Source organism: Rhincodon typus, chromosome 37 (genome assembly GCF_021869965.1).
Source record: "Rhincodon typus isolate 14 chromosome 37, sRhiTyp1.1, whole genome shotgun sequence".
In the NCBI taxonomy this organism is placed as follows: Eukaryota; Metazoa; Chordata; class Chondrichthyes; order Orectolobiformes; family Rhincodontidae; genus Rhincodon; species Rhincodon typus.
Window position 1 is genome coordinate 1,258,293 of NC_063368.1, and position 13,195 is coordinate 1,271,487.

At 42.7% G+C, this 13,195-nt stretch overlaps 1 protein-coding gene across 3 annotated transcripts in view; it reads left to right on the forward strand.

The window, feature by feature from the left end:
* The window catches only part of LOC109923498 (TGF-beta activated kinase 1/MAP3K7 binding protein 1), a 137,806-nt gene that overhangs the window by 584 nt on the left and 124,027 nt on the right, over nucleotides 1-13,195 (forward strand). For 2 of the 3 annotated variants that reach the window (XM_048617314.1, XM_048617318.1), the window contains exon 3: nucleotides 8,462-8,612. In XM_048617314.1, coding sequence (XP_048473271.1) covers nucleotides 8,462-8,612 — 151 coding nt within the window. Of the gene's footprint in view, nucleotides 1-2,396; nucleotides 2,549-8,461; nucleotides 8,613-13,195 lie in introns of those variants that run through there. The other variant, XM_048617315.1, reaches the window with a different exon arrangement.

Sequence of the window (13,195 nt, forward strand, 5' to 3'; positions counted from 1 at the left end):
CTTACCGTCATGTCGCAGTAACTTGGGCACGCTTTACAACTTATTGATGTCCCTCTCCCTCTGCTCGTTACCCCTGTGACAACCATGTTGCACCATCTGAATACACACATTACCTGCTTCACTGGAGCATGAGAAAGGGCAGTGGGCAGTGATATTCACACTGCCCAGGCTGATGTATTTCAGAAGCGTCATAACAGACTCAAATCATTAACTCTGTTTCTGTCGCCACAGATGTTGCCAGATCTGCCGAGCTTTCCCAGCAGTTTCTATTTTGTTTCAGATTTTTCAGCGCCCACAGTTCTATTTTGGAATTAACTCAGCCCTATTGACCCTGCAAAGTCCACCTCACTAATACCTAGGGGCTTGTATCAAAATTGGGAGAGCTTATCCCACAAATCACTCAACTAACAGCCTGACATAGTTATTCTCATAGAAAATACCTTACAGCAAATGTCTCAGATACTATCATTACCCTATCTGGTTATGTATTGTTACAATGTCAGGATGGACAAGGCAGAGGTTGCAGCACAGCAGTATACAGTCCTGAGGAAGTTGTTTATTATCACTCCATTAGTCTACTTGTTAGCAAAGTGATGGAAGGTGTCTTCAACAGTCCTATCCAACAGCATTTGCTCAGCAACAAACTGCTCATTGGTGTCCAGTTTGGATTCCAACTGGGACTCCTCAGTTCCCAACCTCATTACAACCTGGGTGCAGGTGTGGACAAAAGAGCTGAATTCCAAAGGTGAGAGTGATTGCCCATGACATCAAGGCCACATTTGATCAAGTGTAGCATCAAGGCACCCTAGCAAAACTGGAGTCAATAGGAATCAGGAGTAAAACACTTCTCTGTTTGGAGTGATATCTGGCAGGTAGGAAGGTGGTTGTGGTAGCTTGAGGTCAGCCATTTCAGCTCCAGAACATCTCTGCGTGAGTTTCTCATGGTAGTATCATAGGCCCAACCATCTTCAGCTACTTCATCAATGACCTTCCCTCCATCATAAGGTAAAAAATGATCACTGATGATTATACAATGGTCAGCATCGTTCATTCATCAGATACCGAAGCAGTCCATGTCCAAATGCAGCATGACCGGGATAATAGCCACACTTCAATTGATAAATAGCAAGTAACATTCACGCCATATACATGTCAAGCAATGACCATCTCCACAAGACGGAATCTAACTCTGATATTCAATGGTATTACCATCAATGAAGTCCCACTACCAACAGGCTGGGGTTACCAGAAGCTGATCCGGACAAGTCATGTAAATGCTCTGGCTACAACAGCATGTCAGACACTAGGAATTCCATGGCATGTAACTTGCCTCCTGTTTCCCCAAAGCCTGTCCAGATTACCCATCCAGGAGTGTGATGGAATACTTCCCACTTGCTTGGATGAGTGTAGCTCCAACAATACTCAAGAAGCTTGACACCATCCAGGAGAAAGCAGCCTGGTTGAGTGGCACCCCACCCACCACCTTTAACATTTACTGCCTCCACTATTGATGCACAGTGGCTGCAGTCTGTACCATTTGCAAAAGGCATTGCAAGAACTCATTGCTCCTCAGACAGCACCTTTCACACCACAACCACTACCATCCAGAAGGACATGGGAACACCACCTCTTGTAAGTTGCATTCCAAGCCACTCACCACCCTGATTTTGGAAGCATCTTTCCATTGCTTCAGTGCCACTGGGTCAATTCCCTCGCTAATAGCATTGATAGTCTTCCTGCAACAGTTGAAGAAAGCAGCTCAGCTTAAATGTTGTTCTAGCCAGAGATATCTGCACCCTGTGAAAGAACAAAAACAAATGATAGTAAGCCATTGTATGAAATTTGAAGACTGCTAAAATGTTTGTTAGGGAGGTAAGAGTTTCTAAAGGGGGAATTCGAACTTGTGATCTAGGTGACTGAAGACATAGCTGCCATTGATAGCGTCAGTGGAGTTGGTGGGTAAGAGACCAGAACTGGCAGCATGCAAAACTTACAGACAGTTATGTTCCTTGAGTTTGTAGAGATTTTGGAGTTCTGAGACTAGAGAGGGATTTAAACATAAGGGTGAGAATTTTAACATTTAGGTGTTGCTAGCCTGAGAGTCAATGGTGGATGAATGGAAAAGATTGTGAGCTCGAATCCAGGTAGCAGAAGTGTGCAGCCATAGATCATAGAATCCCTACAGTGTGGAAACAGGCCCTTCGGCCCACAAGTGCAGACCGACCCTCACAGCATCCCACCCAGACCCATCCCCCTATAACCCACCTAATCTACACATCCCTGAACACTATGGGGCAACTTAGCATGGCCAATCCACCTCGCCTGCACAACTTTGGACTGTGGGAGGAAACCGGAGCACCTGGAGGAAACCCACGCAGACACGGGGAGAATGTGCAAACTCCACACAGACAGTCGCCCGAGAGCGGAATCGAACCCAGGTCCCTGGCGCTGTGAGGCAGTAGTGCTAACCACTGAGCCACCATGCCAGTCGGTGAAAGTTTGGAATGACCGAGATTGAAGGTGTTAGAGCCATGAATGAGGGCTGCAGGTAAGAGCCAAGTGCAAGATTGCAGGATTGGGTGTCAGCATTTGTATTTTTTTTAATTCATTCATGGGATGAGGGCATCACCAGCTAAGCCAGCATTTGTTGCCCATCTCTAACGGTCCACAGGGCAGTTAAGAGTCAGCCACATTGCTGGAGTCACGTGTCGGTAAGGATGGCAGTTTCCTTCCCTAAAGGGCATTAATGAACCATATGGGTTTTCCCTGACAACCAACAATGGATTTGTGGTCATCATTAGATTCTTAATTCCAGATTTTTATTTAATTTAAGTTCTACCAGCTAACCATGCCAGGATTCGAATCCCGGTCCCCAGGACATTTCCTAGGTCTCTGGATTAACAGTCCAGCAATAATAGCATTAGGCCATTGCCTCCCCTTAAATATGATTAGAAGATCATCTCAGAGTTGGCTATGACATTGAGATTGTGAAATCTGGTTCAGTTCCAACACAACTGCAGAGGTCAGCTGGAATCTGTTGCGAAGGAGGGGAATTTGGGTGGGAACTGAAGACAATAGCTTTTGTCTTGGCAAACATTTAATTGGAGGAAATACATGCTCTTCCAAATTTAGATGTTAAACAAGCAGTAGGGCAATAACACTGCACGAGCGGGTTTTGTGGCTGAACTTGGAACATGACCATCATGAAGAATACCTCCTTCATAGAAGGTTTAGCTTGCTATTTAAACCACTCCTTCAAATCTCTTCCTTAGACCATGTGTTTGCTAGTGTCTGAACATAGCAACTTCTGTATAACTGAAGAGTTTTATTTCTAGCACTGTCCTCATGATGCTCCCTGTGTCAATCCAACCTCATTGCAGTTTCAGTTTCATACCACACACAGATCCTGTAATGATGTGGTGTATATCCAGGTCATTAATGTATCTCAAAGAGCAGTGGTCCTAACACTGCTGGTACACCACTGCTGACTACTTCCCTTGTTTGTAAAACTGCCATTCCTATTCGCCACAACTCTCTGTTCTGTGTTCTTTGGCCAATTTTGTCCAAATGCTGCCACCAGTCCTTTGCTCCCATGAGCTTTAATTTTGCTAGCCAGTCACACGGCCTTCAAAAACTCTTTGGATTAATTCAGCAAGAACTCGGTCAAGTTAGTTGAATTGATTAGCCCTTATCAAACCCCACCGACTTTCCTTTATTACTCCATTTTTATAAATGCCAGTTATTATGCACTAGATTCCTGTTTTGTAAAAGTTCCTCTACCATTGACATTGAGTCAATTGCCTTGCAATAGCCAAGGTCATCTCCCTTCTGACTTTAAACATCGCTTCTGTATCAAAGTTGGATTCGAAACTGTGGCCAGAGTCTCCATGCTTTCCACTTTACTTCCTTTGGTAACCTAGGATACATTCCATGTAGACTAGCTGACTTTGTAACTTTGAGGTCTGCATGTCTTTTCAACACCGTCTCTTGATCTAGTTCTTTTTTATCTAATATCATTATTAGCTCCTCCATTACTGCTACATTGGCAACATCATCTTGAATGGTGGTGAATGTAAAGTCCTTATTTAGTAAATCAGCTGTGCCCTGTGCCTTCTCAAGAAGGTTTTTTTTGTCCGTAATCAGCAAAGTATTTCCTCTGACTGCCAAATATATAAATGAGGGATTTGAGTGCGGTTGTCACAGAGTACAGCTGGAACACTGCGTAAAGCTGAGAGTTTGGTGAGTAAGGGAATTCGTTAAGGAGGTATGTGAGGTGATCCTTTTTCGAACTTGAGTGTCAGCTAAATAGTACACGCATATTGATGGACTTCGTCTTCTGGTCTGAAAAAGTGACAAGTAAGATAGTTGGTGGATCGGTTTTAGTTTTCCAAAATTTCTTAGATTTGTTGAAGGTTCTGTTAGAAAATAACAATTCAGAAAGGGAGACAGCCAGCAGGCTTAACATCTGCCATGGGGAAGATGTTTGAACCTTTTATTTCAGACATTGCTGCAGGGCACATTGTAATGTTTAAGGTCCTCGGGCAGAGTAAACATGGTTTTGTGAATGGGAAATAATGCTTCTTGGAGATTTTATGATCATGCGCTGTGGCTAAAGGGTGGTTGTATGACATTTAGATTTGCAGAAGACACTTGATAAGGTGCCCCATCAAAGACTAATGCTGAAAATAAAGTTTCATGTTGTAAGGGGTAGCATAATGGAATGGATAGAAGGTTGGCTGACTAACAGGAAACAGTAGACGTACGTGGATGCTTTACCACTTGACAAGATATAATGAGTGGTGTGCCACAGGGAACAACGCTTTTACAATTTTTATAAGTGACTTGGATGAAGGCACCAAATGCATGGTAGCTAAATTTGCTGATCACACAAAGATAGTTGGAAAGTCAGTTGTGAAGAGGACATAAGGAAGTTGCAAAGGGATCGAGATAAGTTAGGTGAGTGGAGAAAGCTCTGGCAAATGGAATATAATGGGGGAAAATTTGAAACTTTGGCGGGAAGAATAAAAAAAAGCAAATCATCTAAATGTGAGATTGTAGAGATCTGAAATGAAGAGGCACCTGGATGTCCTAATGCATGAATCTCACAAGGGAAATATGCAAAAACAACAAGTACTTAGGGAAGCTGATAGAATGTTATTGTTTATTGTGAAGGGAGTTGAATACAAATGATATGCCTCAAGTATACAGGGCATTGGTGACACCGCATCTAGAGTACTAAATACAATTTTGACCTTATTTAAGGATTTAAACGCTTTTGAGGCAGTTCAGGAAAGATTTACTGAACTAATATACAAACAAACTGCTAGAGAAACTCTGCAGTTCCAGCAACATCTGGAGAGAGACAGCGATAACATTTCAAGTCCAAGGTGACTCTTCAGAACAGTCATTTTGGACTTGAAACATTAATTCAGTTTCTCTATCCTCAGATGCTACCAGACCTGCTGAATATCTCTAATACTGCATTTTTATTTCCGATTTCTACCACTTGCAGCCTTGACTGAACTAATACCTGAAATTGATGGGGGATCCAATCTAAGGAAAGATTGGGGCAGGTTATCTTGTATACTCCAGAGTTTAAAAGAGTGAGAATGTGGATTGTGGAAAGGATGCTCCTCTTCTGGGAGAATGTCGAACTGTGGGGGGTGGGCTGGTCAGTTTTTGAAAATACTGTGTTGTCTATTTAAGACATAAGTTTTTTTTCTAAGGTTTGTGTATCTTTGGTTGTTCAAAAAGTGATGGAAGCAGAGTCTATGAATATTTTAAGGCAAAAGTGAATCGATTTTTGATGTATAACGGGTAAACGTCATCAGGGTAGGCAGGAATGTGGAATAATCAGATTAACCGTGATCTAATTGGATGGTGGAGCAAGGCTGACTGGCCTTAAAAGCATAACAAAAGGGGCAGCACAGTGGCTCAGTGGTTAGCACTGTTGCCTCGTAGCGCCAGGTAACCAGGTTCAGTTGCAGCCTTGGGTAACTATCTGTGTGGAGTTTGCACGTTCTCCCTGTGTCTGTGAATTTTAGGCCGGGTGCTGCAGTTTCATCCCACAGTCCAAAGATGTGCGGGTTAGATGGATTGGCAATACTAAATTGCCCCGTAGTGTCCAGTAATTTGCAGGCCGAGGCCATGGTATATGCAGGATTACTGAGGGATAGGGTGAGAGGCTGAGTCTGGGTGGGATGCTGTTTGGAGGGTCGGTGCAGATTCGATTGGCAAAATGGCTTCTGTCTGCACTGTAAGGATTCTAAGATCATATGACTTCCTTTGTATGTACATTTTAACTATTTGTTATACCAGCTCCAACCATATCATTTATATTGATTACTTCCAAAATCCTCCTTCAGCCATACACTATTCTCCCCTTCACTACTTGAGAGATTGAGATGATTGACTGGTCATTGGCAGATCAGTTGCATTCTTCACATCTTCAACTTGGGCTTCACAGCAAAGTCAGAGACTTTGGGCGTTCTGTTCTACATTTCCTATCAATAAAATAGCCAAAGAAGCACTGTACAGTCTTTACTCAGTCACTATTCTCAAAGGCATCATCAGGTGATATTCAAAGATTGTGTAGGTGTAAATAAATCTGACCTAGTTTTATCCTTTAATATAAATCAGTGACATTCTCTGCCTTTTCAGTTGGATGGGGGACTGGGTAAGCAGCTGAATGTGAATTTAGAATCTTTCCCCTGTGAGCCTATTCTATCTGGAACTCCAGATTCCCTCCCTTTGCTGAATCTCATCCAGCCCAGACCTGTTGTGAATTTGCATTTGGCAAACGTTCTGGCAGCTGGTCCTGGGGCCTTGGCACAGAGAGTGGATGTTTGACACATCACCTGTTCCGGCTCTTTAAAAGAACAGTTTAGTTTAGTTCCAACTCATAACGTTGTAAATTAAACCTCTTCCAATAACCTGTCGAATTGTCCTTTGGGAGCTACTACAGAATTTGAATCCGCTACAGAATCTGCATGCACTACCCTTGCAGGTCATGAGTTTCAAAACATTGTGTGAAAACACTTGTCATTTTCCCTTTTCCAATTATTTGTAATTAGTGCAATGTCTGATCATCAACCCTCTCCTCAAAGGAATCTATTTCACCCCACTCACCCTGTCATTGCCATCTGATACCTACTCAGCAACGTGGAAATTTGCCCAGGTATATCCTGTCCACAAACAGCAAGAAAAGCTCAATTCAGCTAATTACTGCTCCGCCAGTCCACTCTGTACCAGCAAGTTTATCAACTGTGCTATTAAACAGCACTTACTCTGCAATACTTGAATACAGGCCTGCTGGCTTAGAGGTAGGGACACTGCCATTGCAACACAAGAACCCTTAGTTTCACAAGGTAGTGTTCTAGACCCGAAGCATTTTCAGCTGCGTCATATCAATGACCTTCCCTCCATTCTAAGGAAGTAGGGATGTTTACTGATGATTACACAATGTTTAACACTGTTTGCAGCTCCTAAGATACTAAAAGCAGTCCATGCCCATAACATTCAGTAACATTCACACCACAGGAATGCCAAACAATGATCATACGCAATTTTATTGGGTAACACCTAGATATTCAGTGGTATTACCATTGATGAACAATGAATTGCTTCTTAATTCGCCAAAGCCTGTGTGAAATCTTAAAATGTACAAGTCAGGAGTTCGATAGAATATTCCCTACTTGCCTGGATGAGTGCAGCTCCAACAACAGTCAAGAAACTCAACACCACCTAGGACAAAGCAACCACTTGACTGGTTTCCCATCCGCGACTTTCAATATTAATTTCCTCCACCACTGACACACATTGGCTGCAGTGTTTACAAGATTCACTTTAGCAATTCACCAAGACTCCTTCAATAGCAGAGTGGAGTTGTGGGCAGTCATGGGTGAGGAGTGTTTTTTTGTTTAATTACCCATTCACGGGATGGAGGGCATCACTCATCATTAGACTCTTAACTCCAGATTTTTTTATTGAATTTAAATTCCACCATCTGCTGTGTGGGATTGGAACCTAGGTTCCCAGAACATTATCTGGGTCTCTGGATTAACAGTCCAGTGATAATACCACTAGGCACCATTTTCCCCTGACAAAAACTGCATACTGATGTGCAGGGTATTGCAGAGTAAGTGCTGCTTAATAGCAGTTGATGAATTTGCTGGTAACAGAGTAGACTGATGGAGCAGTAATTGGTTGGAGCAGGAGGCGGGTCAGTGGTTGGAGGGTGACCCCCACTACTTCCATCCATCACTGTTGAATTGCCCCAACACTGACTCTTCTCAGATTCCACATACACAGCTCCAGTTGTTAATAATTTGTTTTTGTCTAAATGTAACTGTGGTCCAGCCAATATTAAAACCGGTATTGACACTCCTCACTCTGGAAGTCATTTATCATCATTTACTCTATCGAAACCACCATCTGATTTCAATGTACTTTCTCTCTCCAGTGAGGATGAGTGCTACCTGTACGGGGTCTTCAATGGATACGATGGGAGTCGAGTCTCTAAGTTTGTAACGCAGAGGTTGACAGCAGAGCTGTTGCTGGGACAGCTGACTCTCAGTCACAACGATGCTGACATCCGCAAGGTGCTATTGCAGGTATTGAACCAATCGCTGACCATGTCACAATATCAGGGCAGCCTGGGCAAGGAGGAAAAGCCATTCAGTCATAGGCTTTAGATTAAACCCTGTGACAGGCTGGTGGAGAGTAGGAGTAAACTGAAACTTGTTGGTAGGAGGTTTGAGGTTTATATTAAACCTGGTCACAGTTGGGATGATAGTTGAGCCTGATCAGCTAAGTGTTTGATGTTTAAGATTTATAAAACTTTTAAATCTTAATCTGCTTTTTTTTTTCCTGTAAATCTCTAATAGTAAGTAAGGTGAGGGCTTTTTTTTAAGTTTACACTGTGATCTGTCTCTTGATTGACTTTTAATATTAAAAAATGGTATTAAGTTATCCTAGAGCAGTGTTTTTGAGCAATAAGAGTGTGCTAATGCTGCATTTTGAGCAAAGTGTGTTGTGTTTGTTCTTAGGTAATTTCTGGGTCTGTAGACTATTAAAAGGGCAGAAATGGTTTATAGTACAGTGATGTGCTTTTCCTGTCAGATGTGGGAGATCAGGGAGAATTTGAGTGTTCCTGAAGTGTGTGTTTTACGAATGCTAATAGATCACATGGATCGTTTGGAGCAGCAGTTAGAGGCAATGAAGAGTTTACAAGAGCAAGGAGGTGTAAGGATATCAATTTAAGAAGGTGGAAACACCGCAGATACAGTCAGGGAGGTGGTTGACCACTAGGAATGGAAGGAGAAGTAGGCAGGTAGTTCATGAGACTCCTTTGGCTATCCCCATCTCAAACAGCAATGCCGGTTTGGATACTGTAGAGGGGGTGGCTTCTCAGGAGAGCATAGAATTGACAGCCAGGTTTCTGGTACCATGATTGACTCCACTGTAATGAGGGATATGTTCGGTTCCAAGTGATCGATTCTAATAGGGGACAGTCTAGTCTGGGGCTCAGACAGGCATGTCTGCAGTTGTCAGCGAGACATGAGGAATGGTGTGTTGCCTCCCTGGTGCCAGGGTCAAGGATGTCTCTGGGAGGGTGTAGAATATTCTGAAAAGGGAGAGTGACCAGCAGGAGGTCATTGTACACGTTGGTACCAACAACACCGGTAAGGAAAGAAATGAAGTTTGGCGGAAAGAATACAGGAAATTAAGCAGGATGTTTAAAAAGTAGGTAATTGAAGGTAGTATCATCCAGGTGACTACCGTGCCATGTGCTAGTGAGAGTAGGAATAGGAGGACAGAGCAGATGAATGCGTGTCTGAGGAGCTGGTGTAGGGGGCAGAGATTCACATTTTTAGAACTTTGGCGTTTCTTCAAGGGTAGAAATAACATGTATAAGAGAGACAGATTCCATCTGAATTGGAAGGAGACAAATATCCTTGAGGAAATTTGCTGGTGTTACTTTTAAACTAGTGTGGGGGTGGGGGGAGAGAAACAATGGTGAGAAAAAAGAGAAAAAGTTGAAGTTAGTACAATAGATAAGGGAAGCAAGTCTAATAGTCAAGGCAAACAAGAGCTTGGCAAGAGATTGAGGTAAGACTGATAAATTAAACTGCATTTACTTCAGTGTAAGAGATCTGACGGGTAAGGCAGATGAACTTAAGGCATGGTTGGGAAGATGGGACTGGGATGTCATAGCTGTTACAGAAATGGGAGGGGCAGGAATGGCAGCTTAATGTTCTGGGGTAAAGATGCTATATAGGAGGGACAGAAAGGAGGGCAATAGAGGACGGGGAGTTGTGTTTTTGGTTAGGGAAAACATTAGGGAGGATGTTCCTAGAATATCATCCAGTGAAGTCATTTGGGTGGAACTAAAAAATAAGAAAGGGATGATCGCCTTGTTGGGATTGTATTATAGGCCCTGAAATAGTCAGCGGGAAATTGAGAAGTAAATATGTAAGGAGATCTCAGATAGCTGTAAGAATGATAGGATTGAAATGGAAAGCAGTTTTAACTTTCCAAACATAGCCAGTGTTAAGGCCATGGATAGAGAGGAATTTAACTTTCTTATTCAGTATATGAATGTAAGTACTAGAGAAGGAGCAATACTTGACCTTCTGTTGGGAAATAAGGCAGGGCAAGTGACTGAGGTGTCAGTGGGGGAGCACTTTGGAGTAAGTGATCACGATTAAAATAGTTATGGAAAAGGATAAAACTGATCAAAAAGTTAAAGTTCTAAATTGGACAAAGGCCAATTTTGACAGTATTATGCAGAAACTTGCAAATGTTGATTGGGGAGGATATTTGCAGGTAAAGGGATTGGCTTGGAAGTGGGAGGTCTTTATGAATGAGATAACAAGAGTTCAGAAACAGAATGTTCCTGTTAGTGTGAAGGGCAAGGCTGGTAGGTGTAAGGGATACTGGATGACTCAAGAAATTGAGGCTCTGCTCACGAAGAAAAGGAGACATTTATCAGATACAGACAGCTGGGATCCAGTGATTCCCTAGGAGAGTACAAGGACAGTAGGAGTATACTTAAGAGGGAAATCAGGAGGTCAAAAAGGGTAATGAGATAGCTTTGGCAAATGAGGTTAAGGAGAATCCAAAGGGATTTTATAAATACATTAAGGGCAAAACAGTAACTGAGAATAGGGCCCTTTAAAGATCAACAAGGCCATCTCTATGTGGAACTACAGCAGATGGGTGAGATATACTAAACAAGTATTTTGCATCAGTATTTGTCAATATAGACTTAAGTAAAGCATTTGAGCAGGTTCCACATGATAGAGTGGCTAGTAAGGTTAGATTACATAGGATCCACAGGGAGCGAGCCAAATGGATACAAGATTCTCTTGAAAGTAAGAGACAGAGGATGATTGTGGAAAGATGTTTTTTCGGACTGGAGGCCTGTGACCAGTGATTTGCTGTAAGAATCAGTGCTGGGTCCAATGCTTTTCGTCATTTATATGAATGATTTGGATGTGAATGTAGGAGATATGGTTTGTAAAATTGGTGGTGTAGTGAACAATGAAGGAGGTTATCTCCGAGTACAATGGGACCTTGATCAGATGGCTCAATGGACCAAGGAGTGACAGATGGAGTTTTAGATAAATGTAAGGTGTTGCATTTTAGTAAGGCAAACCAGGGCAGGACTTGTACAGTAAATGGTAGCATCCTGGGGAGTGTTGCCGAACAAAGAGACTTAGGGGTGTAGGTGCATAGTTCCTTTAAAGTGGAGTCGCAGGTAGGCAGGGGAGCGAAGAAGGCGTTTGGAACACTTACCTTGATTGGTCAGTGCATTGAGTGTAGGAGTTGGGAGGTCACGTTGCAGCTGTACAGGACATTGGTGAGGCCACTTTTGGAATACTGAATAAATTCTGGTCGCCCTTCTGTAGAAGGGATGTTGTTAAACTTGAGAAGGTACAGAAAGATTTACAAGGATGTTGTTGGGACCGGAGGGTTTGAAGTATAAAGAGAGGTTGAATAGGCTGGAGCTGTTTTCCCTGGAGAGCCACAGACTGAGGACTAACCTTATAGAGCTTTATAAAATCTTGAGGGGCATCGATAGGGGTGCTTAGCCAAAGTCTCTTTCCTAGGGTGGGAGAGTCCAAAGCCATAGTACGTAGGTTTAAGGTGAGAGGGGAAAGATTTAAAAAGGACCGAGGGGTAATGTTTTCACACAGAGGGTAGTGCGAGCTGCCAGACGACATGGCAGAGGTGAGTACAATTATAGCCTTTAAAAGGCATCTGGATGGGTATGTGAATAGGAAAGGTTTAGAGGGATATGGGCCAAATGCTGGCAAATGGGACTAGGTCAGATTGGGATATCTGGTCAGTGCGAATGAATTGGACCGAAGGGTCTCTATCAGTGCTGTAAGATTCTGTCTCTGTATACGGAAATGTCATAAACAGAAAGGAAAACAATAATAAACAGAATCACTGAATTGATATGGTGAAGAAGGGAACCATTCAGCCCATATTATCTGCTCTAGTTCTCCTAATGGACATCATGACCTCGTGCCTTTCCCCTGCCTTTTCTTCATAACCCTGCACATTGTTTCTACTCAAATAACCATCTAAAGTCTTCTTGGATACCTTTACCTGCCTCCACCACTGTGTCCGGTATTGCATTCCAGATCCTAACTACTCAGTGTGTGAGAGAGGTTTTCTTTTTATAGCATTTGCTTTTGCAAATTACCTTATGTCTGTATCATCTCATTCCTGATCCTTTTATGAGGTATCATAATCTGGAATAAGAGCAAGCATAAGAATTAGGTACAGGACTAGGCCCCTTGAGTTTGCTCTACCATTCAATAAGATCATGACAAATGTGATTACTGCACATTCCTGCCTGACTTTGATAACCTTTCACCTTTGACTTATCAAGACTCTATCCACTTCAGCCTTAAAGATTTTGGGACAAGAGTTCCAAAAAATCTCTGAGGAAGAAAGACATTGTCCCTATCAAACATTTCCAGTACAGGGACCACGTGGGTTTAAGATGTGCAGTAAAGCTCCGACAACACTGCCCCAATCAAATACTCCCAGGACAGGTACACGACTGTTATATAGAGAGTAAAGCTCCCTCAACACAGTCCTTATCAAAGACTGAGATAACAAGGTGTAGAGCTGGATGAACACAGCAGGCCAAGCAGCATCAGAGGAGCAGGAAAGCTGA